At 40.0% G+C, this 26830-nt stretch overlaps 1 protein-coding gene across 5 annotated transcripts in view; it reads left to right on the top strand.

Moving 5' to 3' along the window:
- Nucleotides 1-24178, top strand: part of rabgap1 (RAB GTPase activating protein 1) — a gene marked incomplete at its 5' end in the record, with an annotated part of 50392 nt that extends 26214 nt beyond the window's left edge. For all 5 annotated transcript variants that reach the window (XM_079235603.1, XM_079235607.1, XM_079235606.1 and 2 more), the window contains 13 exons: nucleotides 6884-6997; nucleotides 8902-8976; nucleotides 9498-9623; nucleotides 9879-10022; nucleotides 11009-11050; nucleotides 11450-11578; nucleotides 14804-14896; nucleotides 16213-16323; nucleotides 16629-16733; nucleotides 17692-17775; nucleotides 20691-20762; nucleotides 22755-22955; nucleotides 23327-24178. In XM_079235603.1, the coding sequence (XP_079091729.1) occupies nucleotides 6884-6997; nucleotides 8902-8976; nucleotides 9498-9623; nucleotides 9879-10022; nucleotides 11009-11050; nucleotides 11450-11578; nucleotides 14804-14896; nucleotides 16213-16323; nucleotides 16629-16733; nucleotides 17692-17775; nucleotides 20691-20762; nucleotides 22755-22955; nucleotides 23327-23449 (1419 nt within the window). In that variant the 3' untranslated portion in view covers nucleotides 23450-24178. The remainder of the gene's footprint in view (nucleotides 1-6883; nucleotides 6998-8901; nucleotides 8977-9497; nucleotides 9624-9878; nucleotides 10023-11008; nucleotides 11051-11449; nucleotides 11579-14803; nucleotides 14897-16212; nucleotides 16324-16628; nucleotides 16734-17691; nucleotides 17776-20690; nucleotides 20763-22754; nucleotides 22956-23326) is intronic.
- Between the last annotated feature and the right edge of the window lie 2652 nt (nucleotides 24179-26830).

Raw genomic sequence — 26830 nt, 5'->3', positions numbered from 1 at the left:
TTGGGGAAAGTATTTCCCTTACATTTCTGGAGGGCTTAATTCAATGACCCACGACTGTTTTTAGAGGGAGCGGCACAGACTGGATCTGTACATTAGCCAGCCTTGATTCCACACTTACACTGGTAATTCAGCTACACTTTAAACAATTCAAACCTGTTATTTTTTGCCTTCTAATTTATTTGTTTGTGTGTGCATGAGTGGGTGTATTAGGATGCGACCATTCACAGAATGTGTTTATGGTATTCTAGCGAGGGTGCTAACAGATTTTCATTGCTTTGTTAGCTGCACACTTCCCTTGACTGTATTTCGTTAGTGTATGTGAGTAGGATGTACAATGGTGGTAGAGTTACATGTTGTCTTTATTCATTTTGGCTGTTGTCTGTGGTATTGCTCCTATTTGTACCATCTTTCGTTCAGAAATGACATTTACAGAAATGGCATATTGAATGTCTGTGCGTTGCTACAGAAATTGAATTTTTGTAAAATGACTTAGTTTCTGTCTACTCTCTTGTGAAAAGTTCTGAACTCTAATTAGATTTAATAGCATGCGTTCCTATTGAAATGATTATCTATGAAGGTGCATTATATTTTTCTTGGCCATTTTCTGTTAAGCTGTCTCTACTAATAGATAACTTTTTGAATTTAAGGAAAGATGTTCTCAGAGGAATAACACTCTGGTGGTGGTTGTGTCGAGGTGCAGTGCCATGTTGGATAGGATTAGAAAGGACAAGAAAGAACAAGAGAATATGGACACGGTGGCCGGTTTAGAAATCTATCTGGAGGTTAAATGCAGTCTCCTGCCATGAGAGAGGAAAGTGATTGCTGATGGGGCACAAATACGAGTGAGGTACTGCATACTACTAAAATGTTTGTCTCTAAAAATGAGTTACCAACTGGAAGGCTATATGCAGATAGGGTTTTTCAGGTATGAAAATATACAATTTGCAATGGTTCCTAACTTCCTTCTATGACGCACATGTCATTATAAGTCCTTTACAAGTAATCAAACATTACACGGTGGCTGTTGCTTCCTCTTCCGGCATCGTTTGCGTATGAAAAGCGCTTTAGTTGCATCACCATTCTCAGAAGTGGGGCGACCCAGATGTGCGTCCGTCTTGGGAACAGGCATAGTCCTTCTGTAGCATACTGTATATGTGGACCAATGTAAATATTAAGTTTGTAGAAACTGTATCTGGATTGTATTCAGATACACAACACGTGACTGATAAGTGTGATTGAGGCCTTATAATAAAAAATAACCTATGAGATTTTATTTTAAGGCGAACATTTTTATCTTGAACATATTGTTCTCCGTTCAGAAAAAAACAATACAAAGTTATTTTACGGCAACTGAATATTGGTTGGCTATTGGCTCACTCTTGTGGTACACGCACATAGATCTCAGATCAATGATTGGTATAAAACCGTAACCATATAACCTCAGAGGAACTGTTACTCTCACAATCATCATTACTCAAATTTCCCTAAGCATATCTAGTTAATCTTACTGCACACACACACGCACACACGCACACGCACGCACACACACGGAACGGTATTTTCTTATCTGTTTTAGATCTTTGTTTTTCGTAAGGCTCTAGTCTAGATAAACCACACCAGACCCCCTCTAATGACTGATTTATGACCCTGCTCTTTCTGAGGAACAGATTATTATCCAATTCATACGAGACTTGCCACTGTTATAGAACTTTGGAGTAGAAATGAGAGTTTATCTCTGCATGTGATTTTGTCCACAATGAATGCTGGAAATGGCTCAGTCAACAATGGGGCATCTGTAAATGTCGGATTGAGAAAATGAAGCCACTGTATAGATATTACTGTATAGATCATGAGAAGACGTATTTCATACGTCAGGGGTGTTGAATTTGTGATGAGGTTTTGTAAGATGTATGCGTTTATAGTTGGAGATCGTTTGGGTAACGCAAAAGGCTGATCTTGCTGTCATGAAAGTGAGTCTCTGTGATTTCCTTTCACATTTTATTTCATTACACAATGCTTTGTAGGTGAAAAGCCTATATGGTATTCAAACATGTTCATGTTGTGTATCTGTACTGAGCAAATAAATGTAACGTTATCTCAATGTATTCAAATGCCCTTGTGCTAATTGTTACCATGCTACAAACACAGGCGTGGTGGAAACAATTTATTGTACCATCAGTTTGTCCCCCGTCCTGCAGGTGTAATGTCTTCAAGTATTCACCACTAAATTATGCTCCTCTCTGTCATCTCGGTCCTCGTCAGATACACATTTTGCTGCTCTCCTTGTGCTGAAGCTGCTTACCAGTGCACAAATGGCACAAAAAGTAGGGCATGAGACAGATGATTACGATTTAATGATGGTTGACGCTAAGATGAAGAAACAGCGCTACGGCTAGCTTGAGCATGTGCTCTGTCCATTACACATTATTGTACAGAAAAGACTGAACAAATCACTGATTTTAACTATTTATGATTTTATTTGTTAGTAAAGGAAGTACAACATTACAATTCTTAGAGATGGAAGGATCTGTCAAGGCTCTACGAATTATTTACAAAGCTTTCAAATTAAATATGAATCCATTAATATATTCAAAGGTAAGCAATGAGGGTTGTTTTGGTTTGGGTATCCCGGTTTGTCTCAAGCTTGATAAGTATCACCCTGTGTTCTCTCGGCATCTCCGAGTCCTTTTGGAGCAGAGAAAGAATAACAGAATGACATGTCAGCTATTGTGTTGAGTCAGAGAAAATCAGGGACATAAACAATAGAAGGCTAGCTACTCAGCCTTCCCACGGAAGCCCTACTCCGGTACTTTATTCCTAGCTTCAGACACACAATCACACACACACTCTGTACCTCTGTCCCCAGTGAACAGTTTTTATTCTTTGTTTACAAGAAGAAAAGGTTTTGTTTCTTGACTTCCATTCAGTTTAAAGATGCTCTTTTATTTCCCGACAGTGATGCTCTGGCAGTTACTCGTCACTGACGGTAGACACAGCATCGACCCATTCATTATTTCAATTTTAGTCTTAGTTCAGACCGTTTAGACAAAAGTAGCTGTTGCAGTTGGTTTCATATCTGTCACCATAGTTGCTGTTGAATGAAAGAAGCAGGAACTTATTTAGACTCATGGCTCGTAAGATCTGTGTCCTGTCATAAAACATCTCCTTTGCAATGACCATTACGTCTCATATGGTTTTATCAACATTCTTATTACAGTTTTCAATTTTACCGTAAGGTGTGCCAGTAAGCAAGTTTGTGCAGTAAGACAATGCTTGAGAAAGTATTAATGATCAGCAGTGATTTTGCTGAAAGTCCGGAATGTTTTTTTTAATATATATGTATATTTATTAAATATCTTTTTATAAATATATGTTTATTTGGTTGGATCTGTGTAGTAGGCCTTCTCAAAGATGTGACGCCTTGCTGAAAGTGACACATATGGACTCGATCAATTAGCCTAGCATAGCATAAAGGAGGGGGGGGGAAGCTAGCCCAGTTATTTCAACTTCAAACGTAAGTCTGCCAGCAGCTTTAAAGCTCCCTAATATGCAGATCCCAGTGACTTCCAGCTGCAGAGACAACTTTGCGTTCGTGAAGGTAGCGCAGGCATCTTTTTGCGCTTGACACAGGCTATCTGTTCTGTTCCCCCTGCTCCCAGTCTTTATGCTATTGCTTATGTTTATTAATATATATATATATATATATATATATATATATATATATATATATATATATATATATATATATATATATATATATTATCCAAGCTGACCACTGGCACAGCTCTTTGTAAAGCAGACTTTATCATTTTTATAGCCTTATCATTTTACTGCCTCTTCTCTCTCTTTGTCTCGCTCTTAATTGCTTGAACCAGCGCTCACACTTTGTGCCCTACCATGAGACACTGGATATGTTTTCTGTCCCCTCTCACGCTACCCTCATTCCAATGCTCACTCTGACTGAAAAGACAGACAGACAGAAAGGAAGCTAATTGGCTATTATGTCAGAGGCCTTTGTACATGCTCTCAGCACTTCAGATAAGTATGGCTAAGTGGTGCTTGTATAAACATGGATCCTTATCATTCACTGAGAGACTAGCCCTGTGTAATGGGCCCTTCACACAGGTCGCAGAAGCCCCGCCCCTTAGCTCTGAAATGCATCAATACCAATTTCAGGATCAAGATTTCTGGGGCGCTTGTGTTCACCTCAGTTGAACTATGGTGATGTGCTGTTTACTGAAGCCCTTAATCTGTCAGTTTTTTATGTATCATTTGGTCTATGAAATGTCAACATATATTACAAAAGTGCCTCTCACTACTTCACAGCGCCCAAAGCGATGTCTTGTTTTGTTTGATCAAAAGTCCAAAACAGTTTACAGTAATTAATGGCAAAGATAAGTTTGTAAATTAGACTTGTACAAAGTGTGTGTTGTAGGACTCCCCATAGAAGCATTGGACAGATTTGGGTGTTTAAAATATATATATATATTTAACATAGATCTCAGATCAATGATTGGTATAAAACCGTAAATACAACAAACCATATAACCTCAGAGGAACTGTTACTCTCACAATCATCATTACTCAAACTTCCCTAAGCATATCTAGTTAATCTTAACACACACACACACACACACACACACACACACACACACACACACACACACACACACACACACACAGTAACTATGACTTACAGAGTGTGGTGGGAGTTGTGTAATGGACTTATAAAATAGCCCCCTGCTGTTGGTTCTCTGATCCCCATTACTTCACTTTGTTTTAGTATTCCTTTCTTCCTGCATTTCTTCTTATATTATTTTGGTTTGACCTTCCTCTGTGGAAACTGGAATAGAACCCGTTGAAAAAAAAAAGAGGGAAGGACATGGTGGGTATAGTAACAGCGAATAATAAGGTATAATTGGCTACAAAGAGAACAAGATTGATTTAAATTCAAGGATTTCAGTTTTATCTTGCATCCAATTAGGCCATGGTGTAGCAGGATGGGTTTCTTAGTTGGGATTTGAAGCCCTCGAGGAATTGATGGTAATCCTGCAAAAGGTGCCATTGAGCAAGGCCCAGGACGTTGACAAACTCAAGGAGTACTTTCTAACATCCCAATGTGGAGTGGAACATTTTCCTACATGGATCAAAGGAGTCACATTAATTTGCTTCTTTCACATGAACTTGGTGAGGCATTATTGTTACTCACTGCTGACGAATGGAAACCTTTCTTTGCTCTTGCTGCCTGTCTCATTATTCACTGATGGCCTGAAAGCACGGTCACAGCACCAGGAGAAACAAAGAATGCCATAACGGATACAATTTACAAAATGAAATGAATGCCCCATCTTTGTATTCAATTACACAACATGCAGTGTCAACTTCAGAGCCACTTCAAGTACTGTGAAGATATTTTAAAATGTGTATTTAATTTGTCATGTAATGGCCAGGGTGTCTTGGAGTAACATTACTTATTTAGAGGCTTTTAGTTCCAAATAATAATAAAATGAGAGGTGATTAATCTTTGCTGATAGAGTAGTTACGTGTGTGTGTGTGTGTGTGTGTGTGTGTGTGTGTGTGTGTGTGTGTGTGTGTGTGTGTGTGTGTGTGTGTGTGTGTGTTGTATTTCCCCTATGTTCTGCCATGTGGCTGTCATCACAGTGGAGGGATATCCCAGCATGTTGCACCATGTCTTGTTTGTGTACTACTGTATGCAGTTGGGGTCGTGGTCATGCGTCTTTACTTGCATCAGTGTATCCTGACCATGAACTGTTTCTTCTGACCTTGTGTCCTTCGTCCTCGCTGCTTAACTCTATGGATGGCTATGTCGATTGGTCGGTCCCCAACTTCGGTCAACACTGAAATATCTCAACCATTACTGGGTGGATAATGAAGTCATTTTGTAAAAAAACTTTCTTCTATTGCCATTATTGGGTCAAATATTTCTAGTTCTTTAGTTTATGATGTAATGCCTATACAACTAATGGCATACCTGCCATGCTCATCTGTACTTTGTATTTAGTGATAACCAGCTTACACTTGCTTAGCATTAGCATGTTAGCATTTGGGTTAAAATATTGCTGTCTCACAGAGCTGCTAGCATAGTTATATACTCTTAGTCTTGTTCTTTTTCCAGCCTGTGGCACCACTCAGCCCAAATAAGATCACACCAGTTTTTGTGGGGAAAAGTACAAAACACCACCCATGACCTCTATAGTTGTAGTGCTGATAGCTATTTTCCTTTTTTCATATTTTCTTTCTGGTGTATACATTTTTACACAAAGGCCTCGCTGATCCACTCATTTTATTGTGGTGTCGGTAGAAGGTGTGACGATGGAAGCCTCTTATCAGCCCGGTGTTTTACAGAACAGTATTTCAGTTTCTGTGTCTTGTTTTATCATATGACCTCCTTGTTGATATCATTCTGAAGTAGGGCAATGTATCAGATATATTCTCAGTACTGATTCTCTGTGTTTGTGGTACATGATGTCTTTGGTCCGATTTCTTTTAATGTTGTTTTGTTGCAGTTTGTCAGAACTGTGTTTTTATGTTAGTAACTATTATTAGTAGTAAGCTTTGGCAACCGAACAATTACACTGACTAAAAATAGAAAGAAAAAGACAGAAAAAGATGGAGAGAGATGGACAGTTTGTACTGTAGAGAACACACTGTGTTGCCAGTAATTCATCTTGACCCGTACTGTGGATCTCAGCAGCGTGTTGCCACCACATGCTGAGGGACACTGACCGCTGCTCGCAGTTGTCTAATACAACTGCTTGTGGATGCTTCTGTGACTGAATCTCACACCTTTTTCACTTTTTTTCATTCACCATGACCTTTTTGTTGTCCCCCACCACCTCCCCCTCTTTTGTCTCATTATTAGGAGTCCCCTCAAGACAGTGCCATTACCAGGGACATTAACAGGACATTCCCGGCTCATGACTACTTCAAAGACACCGGAGGAGATGGACAAGACTCCCTCTACAAGATCTGCAAGGTGAGAGATACACACATGCAAGAGTGTGTTTGCATTACAGTTTTAACGCCAACAGAAGGCATTTTGGAGCCACCCTTAAATAGAAAAAAATGAATAATTCGATAAAGCTATTACTTGCTTCCCTGGTGTCCACTCTGATCCACATACAGTAAGGATTTTTCAGGCAGTTGCTTTGCAACTTTTATCTTGATAAATTTGCATAAAGTTAAAATCCCTACACAATACAAAAATGCAGCTGAAAATGTGTCTGTAAAATATGTTTTATTTGTGTTATTGTTTATGTAAACATGAAAACACATTCTTACAACCCCATTCTTCAAAGTGAAGAACTAATTAATTAATACAGGACAACTTCTGTCTTCTTGGGATTTATTATAATAACTAACAATTGTTCTTTTTATTAGCACTAAGGTTCATTGTTCGAACCAACTATAGCATTCTGCACGGCAAAGAGAATCGCATGTTCCCCTATTATACAGCATAATTATTGTGTAAATGACTTGCTTTACAGGAGGTCATGTAACAAAGTTTTCAGAGCAGTGGTGAAAGTTGTGAGAGATAAAGGGAATCGCTTATTAATTAACTGAACTGTTTCTGGGTGGTTCAGCGAGTTCATAACAGCCACTGCCTGCCTACAAATACTGCACAAGTTTCTAATAGAACACACACACACACACACACACACACACACACACGACTCTAACATAACCGATCCAGCTGAACAGCTGACTCTCACACGTTGGCGTAATGGTGAAGTGCTGCTGCTTTCTTTCTCATGTGATCATATGAGATCGTGTGCATAATATGCAGCTGAGGCACATACATGTTTCAACCTATAGTTCCATAATCCCACATGAACGGTTTAGCTGTAAATTGTTCATTGTTTTCATTCATTATGTATAACTCCGGTGAGGGCATCCATCTCTTCCCCAGACAAGCACCTCCTCAGGTGTGTTTGAATAATTCAGCGGGCCCTCCCTTTCCTCTGTGTGTGGATTGATCCACACTTTGTCTGTTTTACTTGAACTTGAATTATTTGTGTTTCTAGCTCAGTAGGCCACTCCAGCCCTTTTCCAAATGCTGTCCCTTGCTCCCTCCCTTCATACTTACTCCAATTCCTCAACCCAACATCTCTCTCCAACCCTCCCCTTTCCTTTTCTTCATCCTTTCCTTTCTGTTTGTCTTTTTCACAGTCTTCTTTTTCTCTGTCCCTCACTCCAGATCCTTCCCTCATGTATGTCTTGTTTGACTGCCATTCAATTGTGAAGGGAGCTTGAAGACATTTGGCTCACAGTGCAAACCTTTCAACAACTTTATATTTTCAAAAAAGGAATAAAAACAACTATCAATAGCTTGTACAATATAATTCAAGTACTCTGGAGCCACACGTCTGCGAGTAAAAAAGCTAAATATTTATACATTATATATTTGATTGATATGATAGTGGGTGGGTGTAATTTCTCAACTGTTCTTTTATGCGTTTCGCTTTATTTAAAGCTGTGTTAAGCTCCCAGTGTAGCTGAAGCCATAACTCTCACCACCTGTCAAATAAAAGTTCAGTATTTACAGACACAGATTTTTCCCTGGGCTGGTTTGCCAACTCCTTAGGAAAAATACTTTGGTCTTCAACTTTGGCTGCTCTTCTCTCTGCACATTATATTTCATCATTTGAATCTGTGTTGAAATTATAAATACTGTTTAATGTACCTCTAAAAATCAAGGTTTGGATCAGCAACAGGCTGTAGTTGCAAAATTATTATACAGTCGCTGGACAAGCACCACGCCATAATACAAACCCCAAAAAAAGATTTGATCATCATTTAACTACCCACGTACATTTTTTTTATTCACTGTGCAACTTATTCATTAACTGCGTGCCTGTTTGCCTTTTTCCTCTCCTTCAGGCTTACTCTGTTTACGATGAGGAGATTGGCTACTGCCAGGGACAATCCTTCCTGGCTGCTGTGCTGCTGCTGCACGTGAGTTCACCATCAGCAGTGTCCAACTGTTTCTTGTTTCTTTTTTTTTTTTACATCTGTATCCTTTTGATATTCTGCAGTGCTGTAGGAGTGACTTGGCTGTTTTTGAATGTCTTAAGAGACTTTTTGTTGTAATATAGTCACTGTAGGATGTGATATGCATGATGTACTGTTACTGCACCGAAACAGTTTGAGAAAGATTTCAGATGTGAGGTGGTATCTGTTATATTTCTTATACATAACATTTAATGTGTTCATGTTCATTTGCCAAGCTGGAGTGGCTTCCCTTTAAGAATTCCTGTAGTTCAGGGACATGTCAACACTGCCACCTAGTGGACATACAATGTACATGTATTTTTAGAAGCTGAAAAGAGAGATATCTAGATAGCAGCATCACAAGGAGTTACTTAACAAGTTCAGGTAGTGGTATATGGGAAAGCTGTGAAGTAAAGGCATCGTCTCATTAGCCTCACCTGAAACCTGTGGAGGCAATTACTAAATCTCTGGGCCGTCCTCTTCAGATGCCAGAGGAGCAAGCTTTCAGCGTGCTGGTCAAGATCATGTTTGATTACGGGCTCAGGGACCTTTTCAAACAGAACTTTGAAGATCTGCATTGCAAGTTCTTCCAACTTGAGAGGCTCATGCAGGTATGTGTGTTTCATTTGCAGATCTGAGGTGTTTTCTTTTATGTAAACCAAAGCAGTAGTCGACCTCACTGTGTTCACACTTAAGAATGCTGAAAAGATGTTAGTTTGCATACAATTGGTCTAATTTCTAACTTTTTGTGTGTATCTTTTGTCTTCATTACATCCACTAATCATTCCTTCTCCCTCTCTGTGCTCATGTCTCTTTGTTTATGTTCTCCCCCTTTGTCTCTCATTTACTTTCTCTCTCTTAAACAGGAATATATACCAGACCTGTACAACCATTTCCTGAATGTGGGTCTGGAGGCTCATATGTATGCCTCTCAGTGGTTCCTCACCCTCTTCACAGCCAAGTTCCCTCTTTACATGGTCTTCCATATCATTGATCTGCTACTGTGTGAGGTTTGTAATAAGACACAACACAACTAAAATATAAACAAATGCACATTTTGGTGCGTTACAGATTTCCTTTTAAATGTTCACCAATTCAATTAATGTATTATTTATTTATGTTTTCCATTTATGGACACAGCATCTCAAACTGACAGCATTTTTATTTATTTTTATGAACAGTAAACAATGAAAAAGTATTTTAATGAAATACAGCTGTATTGTAAGGAACCCTTTGCTATGACACTAAGCTGAGCTCAAGTGCATCCTGTTTATCTTGATGTGCTGTCACTAGAAGTTGATTTACAGATTTGTTCAAATTCAAGCACTGAAAGCCCCCCGGGAGTTAAAATAATAATAAAGTTTGAAGTGAAGTTTGAACACTCTTCCAAAACTGGCTGTTAGGCCAAAGTCAATCAAATCAGCCCGTGAGAGCATGGGTGAAATCATTTATTGTCTGAGAGAAAGTTTTTGTCCCGAGTGTTAAGCTCGACATCTCGTGAAAACCATGCCCTCCATTAATCACCTGAATAATTACAGAGATCACACACAACCTCAGACTAAGGGGAGGATTGACCTTTCAGCACGGTGGTGCAAGCCAAGACGACTGGAGTGTCAGCCAAATCCTGAACCTCTGTGGAGAGATGTTACGATTGTAGTTTTTCAACATGTTGTGCAGTTTGACAGCCATGATAGATAATCGGACGGGAAGAGTACGAGACACTGCAATCTCAAATATTAGCAGCAACAGCAACACTAATGTAGTAGTAGTAGTAGTAGTTTATACATCCCTCTTTAATTTTAATGAATCTTTATCATTGTTGAGTATTATATGTCCAACGCTGGCAAATCATATTTTAAGATAAGTGCATTACAAAGAAAAACTACACAGTATGCACCATTTGTGCACATACTCGTTTTTTTAGCAGTTAAACTCGTGTTTTATTTTGGACCTACTGTTCCTTAACATGCCATGAAAAATGTGTCTTTATTTTCAGGGCATCAGTGTGATCTTCAATGTGGCCTTGGCATTGCTAAAGGTAAGGTAGCCCAAACAAATATATATGCACACACAAACAACACCACTCTTAACCACAGATCTGAGTAGAAACAGAAAGGCACAGCAGGTAACCTGGGAAGGACTTTAGATGTGAGAAGATGCAGACACATGTGTCGTGTCACCACATTGTGAGTTGTTCTCCAAAAAAACAGATCCGTCAAAACAATCTTTGGAGCAACTTTTATCTTATGCTTGTTCATAGACCTGAGCTAGTTTATCATAAACATGTTATTTATCATAAATAGTTCAGAAAATGTTGTGAATCAATGAGGATTGTGCTGCTCCATGTTGCAAAAAAAGGAAGTATGTGTCAACCGAACGAGCTATTCCAGGTTGTGTAATTTGGTTTCTTAAGTGTCCCCATCCTTCTTTTCTACAGACATCAAAAGACGACCTGATCCAAACAGATTTCGAGGGTGCACTCAAATTCTTTCGTGTCCCAGTTCCGAAAAGGTACCGCTCTGAGGAAAACGCAAAGAAACTGATGGAGCTGGCCTGTAGCATTAAGGTGAGTTTAGAGTAAAAAAAGAAGACAATACAGTCTCAGTTCACTATTAACAAAGAGTAACGGTGTCTGTTCAGCCGTGCATCACTGATACAAACCGCTGAGACTTCAGGTTCAGCTCTTAATGCATTCAAAGGGTTGTTGGTAACCTCATTTTCATTTTGATTGAAAATATAAATATATGTAATGTCTTTATGTGGTAGAGCTAATGGTCTTTAAGATATCCAGAAAACCTCAAACGGTAATAGATTTGGAATACTTAAAACTGAAAACTTTAGCACTGCTACTTCTATACCAGTAGGGCCACTTTTGAACTTTAAATCAAGTTTAACAGATGCAGTGAGCACACACACTCACCTCTCTCTTCCTGTCTGTGTCTTAAACACACACACACACACACGCACGCACGCACACACACACACACACACACACACACACACACACACACACACACACACACACACACACACACACACACACACACACACACACACACTCACACTCACACCTGTGTCCTGACCTGTTTTGAACAGACTGGCCTAATTCAGAGGGCCTGACTTTGAAGGTAACTTTGGGTAGAGATATTAATTATCACACAAAAAGAAAGTTTTTAGCTATTCGGTTCTCAGTTCGACCGCTGCAATAGAGAGCGAGAGACACACAATTTAGATAATCCAGCAAAGAAAAATGTAGTAGAACCAAATCAGAGGCAACTGGACTTGGTGTGATGTCCTGAAGATGTTTAAGTGCTAATTTTAGAGGCGTCATCAGTTCTGAACATAAGTTCAGGCTGATGAGGCTTCTCAGATGGAAGCCACTATAAAATTATTATTTACACCACTTTTGTGTTGTCTAAATGTTTTATCTAACAATCATGCTTATTCTTTTGTTTTATGGATGCTGTAGTTACATAGATGCAAAGTGACCTACAGTTTACAGCTTTAAGAAGTACAGCACATTAAGTGGCAAAAGAAAACAATTCTAAGAAGCCATTAGACCTCAGTGGTGGAGCTGGGGAAAAAATGTAAGCGAGGTAAACTAATCTGAATCTTGGATGTTACTATAGGGATTAGAGGACCAGATTAGTGGTGCCCTCATTGATTCTGACAGGAGCACATATCTTTCTGCACTGCCAGGTGCACTGACTTTATTTCCCATTTCAGCTCAGATTTGCCAGATAAAGAGTCAGTGTCAGAAATCTCTTCATGATTTTTTAAACAGGATTTAAAGTTTGGATTATTATCTTTGAATGACCTACCTTGGGATATATCCATGTACACCTTGATGTTAAGAAGCACAGACTGTTGGAGACCTCTATTTGTTACATGGAGTTTTAAATATATTGCATTTATGTACCGGAGATTAAGGTCAAACATCGTGGTCTTTGCCCCTTTGAACTGCCAGGTCCTCCATTACGCACAAAACTGTAAAAGCAGAGTCAAAGTTATCGTGATCCGATATCAAGAGGAGGAACGAAAGGTGTAACTAATTGTAAAATTATATAATCAGTAAGTTGGTGTGTCCATATTTCAACTCGTACAGTAATAGTAGTGCCTGTGTCAGTTCTAGTCGATGGCATGAAGAGGAAAAACTCTTTTAAAGTACTTTACTGAGTAATTGTAGTCGGGGGTCATACTCATTTGAATAATTTTGAAGTGAATATGCGGCAAACACAGTTGGAAACTACAGTCAGGTCAGAAAATGTATTCAGGAGACAATCTTGTGGTCAATCTAGGGTCATTAATGTTGTCTCAGTGTGTAGTTATTACACCTACTTTCTCTTCTTGTCTGCCAACCTTTTGACTTCTAAAGTTAAAATATGCAAATTGCAGAGGGATTTAAATGAAAGTCATGACTGCGTGCATTTTCCATTGTTTACTGTGTGTTTCAGTTTCCATCTTTTTATGTCTACATCATGGCTCTCTACTGTTTCTCCGGTACATATGAGCATGTACGCATAGATATTGTATTTACAGTTACAGATAATGATCAGCAAGTCACCTGAGAGAGAGCCAGAGGTTTAACAATATGCTTCCCTGATGTACTTTAAGAAAGCAATACTGATAGTACCCCACAGGAAATCTACTAAATAATTTGATCCAAGACTTGTAAGATGAGAAATATTTGATGTCTCTTATAAATGATGCCTGTGCTTGAAAGAGCCGCGGTCGCTCTGTGTTCTTAATTGCTTTTCTAAGTATTAACTTCTGGTGATCCAGCTGTCTGCCAAGGCTGCAAGAGAAAAGAGGACAAAATAATGAGACGGCATGGATGAGGCAACTCGTGCCCTGGATGACCTCTTGTACTTGTCCTTCCTTTTTTGTCCGTCTCCCATGTACACGCACACACATGCAGCGGCACACGTAGAACAGGATGACATGTGCTGTCCCAGTTCTGCCAACATCATTAGGTGAAGAGTGCTGGGAGGATTTGGATCCCTTGATATACTGTTGTATAATACTAACACTGAGATAGTCACATGCAGGCATGCATGCACAGACCAACGTTGCATCAAAGTTGCAGCTGTAACAGGATGCTTTAAAAATCCACGGAATAGACAAGCAAGTCTCTCTTTCCTGCAGAGAATCATGCACATAGTGTTGATTGTATGACAGTTTTCTCTTTTAAAAAGCCCATTGGAAGGCTGCAGCTGGGCATTGAAAGGCCTGTTGATGAGTTTGCCTATAAGCAGTGTGTGTGTGTGTGTGTGTGTGTGTGTGCGCGTGTGTGCGCACAGTGCGTCTTTAGGCATGAATGTCACTGCAAGTGTTTAAGACACTGTTTAGCTGGTTTAGCCCATCTCAAGTGTAACACCGAACCTGAACTCTGTGTGCTGAATCTTGCTGTTATCAGTTCATAAGGCGATGAACTGTGTTAATTGTAGTTTAACCGGCTTTAAGTAACATATTAGCAGTTAATTTTGACAGTGATAACCCAACATACTGTCTTGTCAGACAGAAAAGACAGCAGCTAACTGGGCCCGTATTCTCTTACATCTTTATTTGCATCTTGTTCAAATGCTGGACTGAACTAAGGAGCGCCTCAGTCCAATCAAGATTATCAATCTTGTGTGCTTGTTTTCACTGGTAGACACCTTTTTAGTGCACGAGCCAATTACTAATGGGCTAGTTTATTTTGCCATTATTAGTGTTCTTCTTTGTGTGTGTGTGTGTAATTGTTGATGAGTACCAAACTTCTTCTTTTTTTCCTGTTCTCGCTGCCCAACAGATCAGCCAGAAAAAGCTGAAGAAATTTGAAAAGGAGTATCACACCTTGAGGGAGCAACAGGAACAACAGGAGGCCCCCATCGAGAGATATGAGGTAGACATAAGCACAACATATTCACCTGTGTACATAATAACATGACAGAATATTCAACAACTTCTCCATGAAATTAACATACACGTAAGTTATTAAGGTATATTTGTTATATCTGCAACTCTGACATGGTTCATGATTTTTTTTTTTTATATCCCTGCCCTTGCGTTTGTTGTCTTAATTTATATTTAGTTAATTCATCATTTAAAACTTTATTTTCCAAAGTATTACATGTGATTCACAACATCATCTACTCTTTGGTGTAGATAATTACATTGTGTTAGTACGGCATTTTGTCATTACATGGTGTGAAAACGACCCCTATATTCTGACTGAGTTTCCATTTAACAAAATAAATCATTTTGTTCTTGTTTTACTGTAGACCTTGACAGTCCTTGTTTAGGAGAGAAAAAGTACATGGCACCAAAAAAGCCATTAATTGAACAAAAGTCATCTCAAGGGTAGCGGGTTGGTTGTACATAGGACCAGATCATCAATTACAGTGACTGAAGTTCTGCTTTGTTTGCTCTGAAAAAGTGCTTCCAACAAACCGTACACCAATGTCATTTCTTTTGTACGTCAAAGGAGGTATCTTGAGATGTTTGTACTATTGATCTTTAGGAGGATTTTCATACATTCAACCATTAAGCCACATGAGAGTGAACAGCTGTCGGGTTGAATCAGTGACATTACAATAGTTTCAACATTTTAAGAAGCGTAGGCAAATTTCAGAATATCACAAATGCAATTCTGTTTTTAAATCCTTTTCAACCCTGTTTGCTTACATTTGATTCAGAACGTTATAAAGGACTTCTTTTATTATGAAAACATAAGACTTATATTCCCAGGATGAAAGTGAGCTGGACTATTTTTAAATCTCTTTTTGAAAGTAAAAACGTTCAAGATTTGTGTGTGTATAGATAGATAGATAGATAGATAGATAGATAGATAGTAATTGTCTGTTATTTTTTTATATAGCTGTCTGTTGCTGTTAATGATGTACACACAGGTTATACCCTGTTAAACATTACCGACAACCCTGACTTTATAATTACGCTCTCACCTGATCACGGTTAACTTTTACACTAATGTAATCTCACTCTGTACAATGAGGCACTGAGTCAGCAAGAGATGCTTGCATATTCATTTGCAACTCTTCATGATTAACTTATTTTCCCTTCTCAGTAATCTGTTCACTTTCCTTCCTCTTTCATGTTCCCTCACTTCTTTCCGTTCATATGGACTTGCGTTTCCTGTAACACTTTTATTCTTGTTTCATCATCTTCACTTTCTCTTTACTCCTCTCTCCCTCGGCTCAGCGGGAGAACCGCCGTTTACAAGAGGCGAACATGCGTTTGGAGCAGGAGAATGACGACCTGGCACATGAACTAGTCAGCAGCAAGATAGCCCTGCGCAAGGACCTCGACAACGTAAGCCAAAGAGAGAGCATGTATTTGTGTCATTATGTGTGTGTGCACACATGTTCATACAAAATTTGAGCTGTCACTTCTGTATGAGGATTGCAGGCAGAAGTGTGTTTGTGCAACAAAAAACACAAATGTAGCAATAACCTTTTATTTACGCAACCTCAAAATGTCATTAATGTGTGTAAAGCATTGTTTCCCTGACCTTGAAGAGAAAGACTGGAGGGAGAAGAGCTAAGAGAAAACTAGGTCAAGTGTAACTTTCAATGACCTCATCAATATTGCTTTATTTTGTCCTGTTTGTGTGTCAGGCTGAGGAGAAGGCAGACGCCCTGAATAAGGAGTTGCTGCTGACCAAACAGAAACTGGTGGACTCTGAGGACGAGAAGAGGCGACTGGAAGAAGAATCGGCACAGGTTAGAGCCAGCAACGAGACACTTTTCAGCCTGATGTCTATATTTAAGACATTAACAATATATATTATCAATGTGTTTTTATTTTTAATCTCATGTGGCACACAGGGTTACAGATGGTAGGAAAGCGTCAGCACTATTGCAACACAAATCCTCAGATGAAGGAATGATCACAACTATTGTGAAAAGGCACTGCTTATGTTGCCTGTCCCTGGGCTCAAGAGGGAGGCTAGTGGGGAGTATGCAATATTAATGTGACAGGCTGTGAATGACCAGCCTATCTTATCTTTTTTCCTGATGTAGCAGTACTGGCCATACCTTTGCTGCACCCAGAGGTAGTGAATCTGGATTTATGTATATGGATTAAGAGGATGTACCTTCACTGGCCTCAATGTTGAATTTAGTCTAGTCAAACCATACACCATTAGCTTCCCTTGAGACATACAGTAAATGTCAAGCACAATTATGTATCTGTGTCTCTCTGTATACTCACCTTTCCACATGCAGTGGGTCTGTGTGTCTTTATCATTTAATCCGTCCATGGCATTCTTCCTTGTCTGCATGCTATTGTATGGTTATTATACATTTCCAGGGCTTCCTTTATCATCTTCAGTTCATCTTCGTTTTTTTTTTGTTATTCAATGAAGAATCCTTCTGAGGTGAAGGACGGACCTGCTGACTTCTGTTCCCATGTGTGTTCAGTGATGTCCTCCAAATGTGTCCTGTCTTCTTGAATGTGTAGGTGTATCTGTGAATGATTTATGTGCTTGAATAGAGGTCGTGTTGAGGGTGTGACTTTGCTCCAAGCTCGACGTCTGCCAATTCCTTTCTCTGTCTTCTTCACTTGTCGTAGCAGTCACATGGTCTCTGGGGCCTCTGACCCGGCTTCTGTCCTTGGTCTCTCTGCCCTCCAACAACCTAACAGTATGTATGTGTGTGTGTTTGTCTTTTGTTTCCACAGCTGAAGGAGATGTGCAGGCGAGAGCTTGATAAGTCTGAATCTGAGATAAAGAAGAACGGCTCCATTATTGGAGAATATAAGCAGGTATGTACAGTTTATCTGAAGCAGGAGCACTTAAATTAAGAAGTGTTTATTCCTTTGAGTTGGCATATACAGTACTATGAGCCTTGCTGTTTAAATCATATGACTGAAGTGTCTCTTTGCTCACAAGTACATTTTAGAGAAGTGAAACTGTAAACTGTTGCAGACCCTCCCTGCTTTCCTTGTTTTTGAACACTTTGTTCTGTTTAGATCCAACATCACAGCCCATTTACAACCCACTTAACCCCGCCTACACACATCTATATAAATATATTAATGTTTACATAGTGTGTAACATATGTAAGCAGAGGAGATGATGGAAAGTGAAGTACATTTAAATAAAAGGGAACAACATATACACATTGAAATACCACAAGTTACTGTTGTAAGATAATCAAAACTGTCTAATAATAATAATGACAATCTATCATTTATAAAGCAAACATAATAATCCTTCTAAAAAATATATTTAAATCGATCTAAATAAATAAAACTAAAATCTAATCAAATAAATCGATAGTTTTGTGTGTTTCGTTGCCTCATCTTGAACTCCGGATGGTTGTTTTACTTTTTCAGAACTGAGCGATGATCAAGCCATTACTAGCAGGACTAGCCATAAATAATCCAAAATCATATAAGAGCAATCTGTTTCCAGTCATTCATCTAGAAACGTCTAATTTTACGAAATGGCCTTAAACTGAACTCAGAGCCTTTGATGACTGAGCCTGTGAGCATATTTTCAGTTCCTGTCTCTCCAAATTCCTCACACAGTAATTTTTATCTTTTCAGGTCTCATCCTGTCACTTAATGCTTAAATATAAACCTACCTAGATCAAGTACTGTTACTATCAGCAAGGAGACATTAGCAACAATCCGGCTCCTATTGCTCCCTGTGGAGGCAGACAGAAATAACGAGAGGACTCATTTAGAAACAGATCTTAACTTCACCTAAGACTTAAAATATTGCCTGCCGAACTAAAAAGTGATGAAGAGCTAACAAGGATTTGATGGTTGTGTGCATTTCTGTGAGTGTGTGTGTGTGTGTGTGTATCTATGAGTGTGTGTGTGTGTGTGTGTGTGTGTGTGTGCGTGTGTGTGTGTGTGTGTGTGTGTGTGTGTGTGTGTGTTATGGGGAAAGCAGCCTTCACATTGCTAGCATTGCAGCTGAACACAGCTAAATGTGAAAATGGAGCTTCGTCAAAAATAGTTATTTTTGTGGCAGGGAATATGGGGTGATAGATGGTGAGAGGGAGAAAATTACCAGAAGTCTGTGGTGGAGAGAGCAGAGGGAGGACAGCAGCATTCAGTCCTCTGGGATTGACAACTTGAGGAATGCCCCAAAATAGCCTGCATTGTTCTACAACCCAGATAACTCAAATTATCCTTCAAATTGCATTTTCATATTTCAGTGGCTGTGAATGCCATGTTTCTTTTTTATGAGATTAGAGCCAAAAAAGGCTTTGTGTGCAAAATAGCCCCTCCAGCCCACAAGGACAGAGAAATGTCTGTTAATGGTAAAGCTGAAAACAATGTTGAGTGGCGTATTGCCGTCCCTGTTGTACTGGAGGAGCAGAGCCTGTGTTGATACACTCAGTGACATGTGCCAGTGCTTGTGTTTCTGTGGCCTTGTTAGCATTATATGTATTTCTTACAGTTTTAAAATAGTTTGACCCCAGACACTAAAAATCCCATTTGTTTCATTCCAGTTCTAAGCAGTATACATAATGTTATCACAAAAATTGCAATAAGGGGATTGTTTGTGGGGGGAAAATATAATCTTAAAAACATGAAGAAAAATGCCCCTCGGTTCTGGAGTATGAACTATGAGAAATAAACACAAAATCTATTATGTGACATTTAATTGTCAAAAAAAGGGAAACAACAACCCTGTCTATCCTAAATTTGATGCGCAATATAATCCGTTACTAGCTTGTGTGCAGATGGGGCAGCAATAAGAATGACATTGAACCCATCTTCTAGAAAGCATTGAGAGATACAAATGTCTACTTAACATGTTGGGGAGAACTGATTGAAGACTGAAAGCAGCTCACGTTGAAGCTTGACAAAGTAAAAAGATGGACAGCAGGCCATGTAGTTCCACTAGTTTAAAAAAGGAAGCAGGCAGAGTAAACAAGGAAGGGGGCATCTGCGAGATCAAGAGTGATAAGTAATCAGTAGTGATGAAGGGAAGGTGGAGAGATGGGTTCAGTAATGGCAGCTGAAAGTAAATGAAGGAGAGGATGACAGGAGGAAAAGATAAAAGACATGTAGGAGGAGAGAGATGGATATCTGCTTGGCTAAAGATACACCAATAGATGTATAGATTGATCTCTGAAGGAGGATAAAGAGATTCAGTACATGCCAGAGGGAATCTGAGGGAGACGGAGAGAGCAGCAACAGATAGAGACACAGATCGTCTGTCTACAGAGAGGTGAGATGACCCGATGTTCCCGTTAGAATGACTCATGTCCCATCGATCTCTCTGTTCGCCTGCAAGCCGGAGCACAAGTGTGTGGGTGTGTGCGTGCGTTTGCACGTCTGTCAGCGTGTTTGTATCTGTGCGTTATAGGTATGGAAGGAGGAGGAAAAGAGATTGGGTGCATGTGAGGATGTACATGCGTGTGAGCCCTGCTGTTAAAGCAGTGCATTTATGAAACCACTAATAGACTCAAGAGTAAGAGGAGGAAGTCTCTCCCACACGGACTGATTTACCAACTAACACAAACAAGGATGTGTTCAGTGGTTTGTTCAGGAGAGGCAGAAATCTTAAACACTTTATCATCTTTCTCAGTGGAACAATACACTTGCTCAGTTTAGAGCCATTCAGGTTATGGGGTTAAGGTGAATTGTTGATCACGTTGATGACACGTCTGAAAACACTGTAACTGAACAACTGTCTCCGCTTCTGCTTCCTATAGATCTGCTCCCAGCTGAGTGAACGACTGGAGAAACAACAGACGGCCAATAAAGGGGAACTGGAGAAAATCCGGGTAACTTTGACACCCACACACACACACACACACACACACACACACACACACACACACCTCGAAAACACTGCTGTGTGCACTCGAACACATACATCACAAAATCTCCTCACCCGTCGTAGAGTTGATGCATGGCCGACTCGCTACACTGTATAACCCTCCACAACAACATTAGATCCAGCTCTGTGGAGAACGTCAGAGCCTGAAATGAACAGAGCAGTTTAGATCTCTCACTTCCTGACTCTGCAGGTATGTTGGGAACTATCTCGCCATCTTATTGTCTTGCTTGGCAGTAAAACCAAAGCTTTTGGGAGAAGAATGAGGAGCTAAGCCAGTGAGCCCGGGCCAGGCATCTCACTTCCAGCACTTGCACACTTGGCTGAGAAACTGTTTGTTTAGACTTCAGCTGGGCAGGAGACCATGTTGGCAGAGAGCTCTGTCAGGGCGGCCCAAGGACTCACAAAAGCTTTATGCACCAAAGACAAGTTCTGTAACGGATGTAGAAGGGCTTGTCTTTGTGCGCAATGTCTGCAAGTCTATCATCCTGTTTGTTTTTCTTCTTTTATTATTTAACAATAATGGGGAATCAAATGCAATATAACTGTCAGCAATTGCAATTATAATTGAGGGAGGGGAACAGTGATGTGCAGTGGATACTATATCATTTTAAGTTACAACAGTGTTAATTATGTACTGACATACTTATTCTCTAACACTGTCTAAAGTGATGACAGAAACACTTTCAGCTTCGGCGCTCTGCGGCTTAATTAATGCTCTCATCCACTTCTGCAGTGATGAGCCTCGAAACGTTGTGCAGCACCGCCATTCGGCTTTAAACGGACGGTTTAATCCAAATGAAATGTGGGAGTGTTATGAAATATTCATTTTGAGGGAATATCTCAACAATCATAGTCAACTGTTGTTGCTAAGGAACACAACCTTGACTATGAACTGAGGTTTTTAAAGAGTGAATCTACTAACCAGGACCCGATGTATACTGCCAGTTGGAAGTTTGGAAGCCGTGTGTTAAACTTCGAAAGTGAAGCCAGAAGATAAACCATCATTTGTACATGTATCTGTGCTGCAGGAGTATTATCTTGAATTAGTCTGAGGCCGACTATTTTTACACCTGCAGTGTAGCTCCGCTTGTCTGGCAAAGACATGGATCGGTACTTAAATGAGGAAACAGTAAAAGATCAACAAGTAACGGTAAATGTTAAGTAAAGCAGCACAGTCAGCACGTCTCTGTTCGCAGTGATTCTCTGTCACTGCTGGCACAAATGCTCTGTGACAAATAATAGCTCATTACATACGAGGGCGACCAAGAAGAAGTCTTTGACTGAAGGGTCGGGTGAAGGGCAGAGGGAAAGCATCGTGTGTGTGTGTGTGTGTGTGTGTGTGTGTGTGTGTGTGTGTGTGGTACTCCACTAATGAGCTGCCATGCTTCAGTTATGAAGCAGAGCTCTGTCTTTTCTCGAGTTATACAAATATCTCCCCTGCAACAAGATTCATGACATGTCTACAGTTAATTGCATTTTGTTTAAAAACAGAGATCTTGTCATAGACGAGTATATGGTGAAAAATAATATAGCATGCCATAAAAGTAAATTTGCCAAAAGTCTTTATATATATATTATAGTTTGTCATAAGAAAAATGTCAGTGACTTGAAACCAAGAACTAAACTGTACATATTTGTGATCTTAATGAAGAAAAGTGACCAAACTGTATCTTCTGCTATTTATTATAACCATTAGACATTCTCTGTTGTTAACCTCTATGTTGTTGTGATGTAATACCCTGAACAAGTCAATTTGATATTGTTCTGCAGAGCATGCATTGCCTCAAATTCACTCAGGCATGTCAATGATGAACAAAAACAAAATGTAAAAGTTAAACTGCATAAAGGTCAGCATTCAAATTGCATAATGTAGTATGCAAGAAAAATCTCTCACTCTCTCTCTCTCTCTCTCTCTCTCTCTCTCGTTCATTTGTAGTCCAAAGTCGAAGGCTGTGAGAAGTGCAGTAGCCTTTTCAACAAGGAAGGTCGTGTGCGATCTGCTGTGACCTCAGCATCAGCTGGAGGGACTGAGGAGACGGATGAGGAGAAAGAGGATTTGAAGAACCAGCTGAGGGAGATGGAGCTGGAACTAGCTCAGACCAAACTGCAGCTCGTGGAGGCCGAGTGCAAAATTCAGGTACACTAACACACTTTTGGGCCAAATCAAAACCCAATTGAGGCCATAAATGTGTGAAAATCAATCATGAATACCAGGGATCTCCCTGTCACATGGCTTTACCCGCCTGATGCTGCAGAAACGTGCGAGTTATGACTGATCTATTGAGTTGCAATATAACTTACCTACCCATCACAACTAGAATGGTATGTCTTACAGTCGGGATCAAAGTGGCTGATTGAGGAAAAGCAAACTGTTAAAAATGACAGCAGACATTTTTAAACAGCGCACAGATGAAAACCAAGAACAAATCTGATCATTTTGTTATTTAATAGCAGACCTGTTTCGACCCTGTTCTGTGATAGTGATGGTTGTGTTTCCTGTCTCATCAGGATCTGGAGCACCACCTGGGTCTGGCCCTCAACGAAGTGCAGGCTGCCAAGAAGACCTGGTTCAACCGAACGCTCAGCTCCATCAAGACCGTCACTGGGACCCAGGGCAAGGAGACCACCTAGCCTGAGAAGCCCCTCCTCCAGTTTTACCCAGACCATGTCTGGACCTCACTTCGCTGAAACCTCTTGACGCCTAACTCAACCCGCCGGGCCATGACTTCAACGTCAATATTTACCCTGAACTCCCAGAATGACCATAACTACAGACTGTGCTATTTGTCCCTCTTATCAAGGATGTCCTTCCGTTTCCCACCGCTCCTGATCGAACACTCCCACCCATTTATTCTCCTCCCCACCCACGAATGACGACAGCTAAATGTGCTGATGCGAAGGGGTTGAAAATCGTAAGATGAAGTACAACGCTACCACTTTCCCGAGAGACACAATGTGCTTCCACCGGTCACAGAAAGAAAAGTGTAAAGTAAAAAAAAAGAGGACGTGCTCCATTTATTTCTGTCTTTGAACTGCTGATATCAATGACCCGCAGAAGGAAGGTAGGACATCTGAACTGTTACTGTCCTGACAGGATAGAGAACCAAACACTCGGTCCTTCCTTTCTGTTCTGCGTGCCTCCCGCTTCACTACTGGCTCAAGCCAACCGGTCCCCGTAAAACCCTGGTTTTAGGTTTTAGGTACGAGAGCTAATAGACATCTTTTCAAAACTGAGCTTTTCTAATTTACGTTGAACAATGCTGTTCTTTTTCTATGTATGTACATGAATGTGTATGTGTGTGTGTGTGTGTGTGTGTGTGTGTGTGTGTGTGTGTGCGTGTGCATACTTTTTTGTTTTGTGTTGACTGTTTTCATGTGTGTGAGACTGTAAAAAATGTGTTTGAATGCATAAATAATTGACTGAAATAATGTTACAATGTGAGTGCAACAGAAAGAGCGAGACAGCATGTGGAGGTCCAAGGGAAAGAAAAAAAGCACTAAGTGAGCGTGTGTGTGAGCGTGTGTGTGAGCGTGTGTGTGAGCGTGTGTGTGAGCGTGTGTGTGTGTGCGTGCGTGTGTGAGCGTACACACATGTAAGGGGAACACGTTTCCCCTGGCTGTCCTTTAATGTTGAAATGTATATGAATGATGCTACAGAAAAGAGTGCTGACAAAGCCTTGATCTGAAGGTTGATAAAGATGATACCAGTGGATATTAATATATAATTTCCAGTAAGGACAGAAACACAACAGCTGTTGTAAATGCCAACAGCAACTTTAACTTAACATAACTTTTCTCACATATGACTGACATAAAACATGCCTGTGGTTGGTTTGGTTCGCATGTCCCAGCACAAGGAAACAAAACAAGAAGCTCCAAACCATGTAAACCTCTGCATGCACTTTACAGAACACGGTTGAACCCCAGAGTGCTGCGACGCTTGTGACAAACCCGAAACATCACTTTGAGGAACTGTCAGAATGTAAAAGACAAACACACATACAATGAAGGTTTTAATTCCTGCTGCACTTGAACACACCTTTAAAAAAAATCCCTACTCTGGCTTTAGCTGCCCTGTGATCTGTGACCTTGAGTGACAGGGTCAAGTTTGATACTTTGCTATCACACTTATATTGGATTTTTTTGGGATCTCTTTTACCACTGCACATAAACAAAAACATTACACTGTTCATTTTTCCAACAATCATTGTCGCTTTATAGTAAAAATATTAGAAAGGGCAAGATGTGGGATCTGAAAGGCACTATGGTTATCTTTATACAGAATGGTGAGGAAATCAGAAGCAATGCATTCAGCAAACAAAACAGTCAGCGAATACTTGGCGGATTCTATTTTGTTCAAACTAACAAGAGATTTAGATTCAGCTTGACTTTAGTGTACGCTGTTGACGGCTAGGAACAAGAAGAGGCAACAGTAGGATGTGACTGCATGTGTCCAGTGTTGAGTCACCGGTAGACTCTGGTTTAGTGGTAAGGAGAGTTTCTTTCGGCTTATGATCTCCTGGTGCATCTTTTTTTCTGGCCGTGTGACAAGCGGCTCATCTCAAGATGGATCCCTTTACACGACAGAAACGTGTTTATTCCGGGTCCCGGCACTCGTCTCCGCAGCAGCACCTTTGGGACGAGGTGGAACAGGAGAACCGCAGCACAAAGATGTCGCAGCTTCCAAAAATCGACAGCTAACGGATCAACTTTATCGGACCAGAATGGAGCAAAAATCTTTGTGAAACATTTCTAACACCTTGGTTGAATTCCTGTCTCCAATAAGTCAAAGTGTTCAGGATAAGCAGAAGTTACCACTGCACTGAGCGGGTTAAATACGTGTATACTGTACTGTTGTGAATGTAGAGGCAGACAAGTAACACACCAAGACACTTGTCAACTGCCAGTCATGAAATGCTGCACCTTAAACGTGGATCAGTCACAGGAGTTCAGAGGGATGTCATCAGAGGTCAAAGCAGGGGTCAAACTGACATGCACTCCAGAAGGGATGAAGGGGGGGGGTGCTTGTATGTGTGTGTATTTGTGTCTTCATATTTAGCTGACTAGAAAGGCGACCCAACAATATTTTATTTCTATTCATATTTCACTGATCAGATTAGACTGAAGAAAGAAAAAACTAAGCTTTTCTTTTCTTTTGCCAGCCTAAAATAAACCGTTGCTGTAAATAGCATCTAACTTGAAGGAGGAATCTGATTGGCTTAAATCTACTGGCGATGTCAGAGGAAAAGTCCAGGTGAAGAAACAAAGGGCCGTCCCTCTAAAGGCACTGGGTTGTATATAACAAACATTTAAAAAAATAATATTGCGTTTTTGTTTATGATTTTCTACTGTAACAATAACTAATGTTGCATACTTGTACCTACAAACCTGCTGTCGTGCTATTAATCCACAACATTGTTTTATGTTTTTAATGTTTATATTGCTCAAAGCTTCAGACTGCTGTTTGGTTCATTAAAGGCCAAAACGTAGCTTTATCATCCACCAACAAAAAACATTATCAACGTGTGGAAATTGTTATAGTGTAGGGTGCATTGTGTATACTTCATGAATTTCAATATAAAGATATCAACACAAAATATATCTGCCTCTGACTGTTTCTGCATCTTTAATACGAGATCTAACAGCAACAGATCAACACACGGTTGATACAGTAGATGATGAAATGAAGATGAAACTGAGATGGAAAAGTGAAACTGAAAGTATTGCTATAATACAAAGAGCTCAAATCAGCTTATAGTTCTATACATTACAATATTCTGTCCCTTATAACTCTCCCGTCTAAAAGCCACTCGCTGTCAAGGTTACAAGATGCTTCATGTTGTTCACTGTATGGAAACGGCTAGTGGCTAGCATTTAGCATGTCTTTTACAGAATTAAAAAGAGGCAAATCTATCAAATCAAGCAGCCATATATGGAAGCCCATTTCTGTCGGTAAAAGAAGAAAAATGATGAGATAGTCATAATTATGAGATAAAATGTCAAAAATGTGAG

Source organism: Taurulus bubalis (assembly GCF_910589615.1).
Source record: "Taurulus bubalis genome assembly, chromosome: 19".
NCBI lineage: Eukaryota > Metazoa > Chordata > Actinopteri > Perciformes > Cottidae > Taurulus > Taurulus bubalis.
The sequence above is the reverse complement of the archived record's forward strand: the minus strand, read 5'-3'. Positions and strand labels throughout refer to the sequence as shown.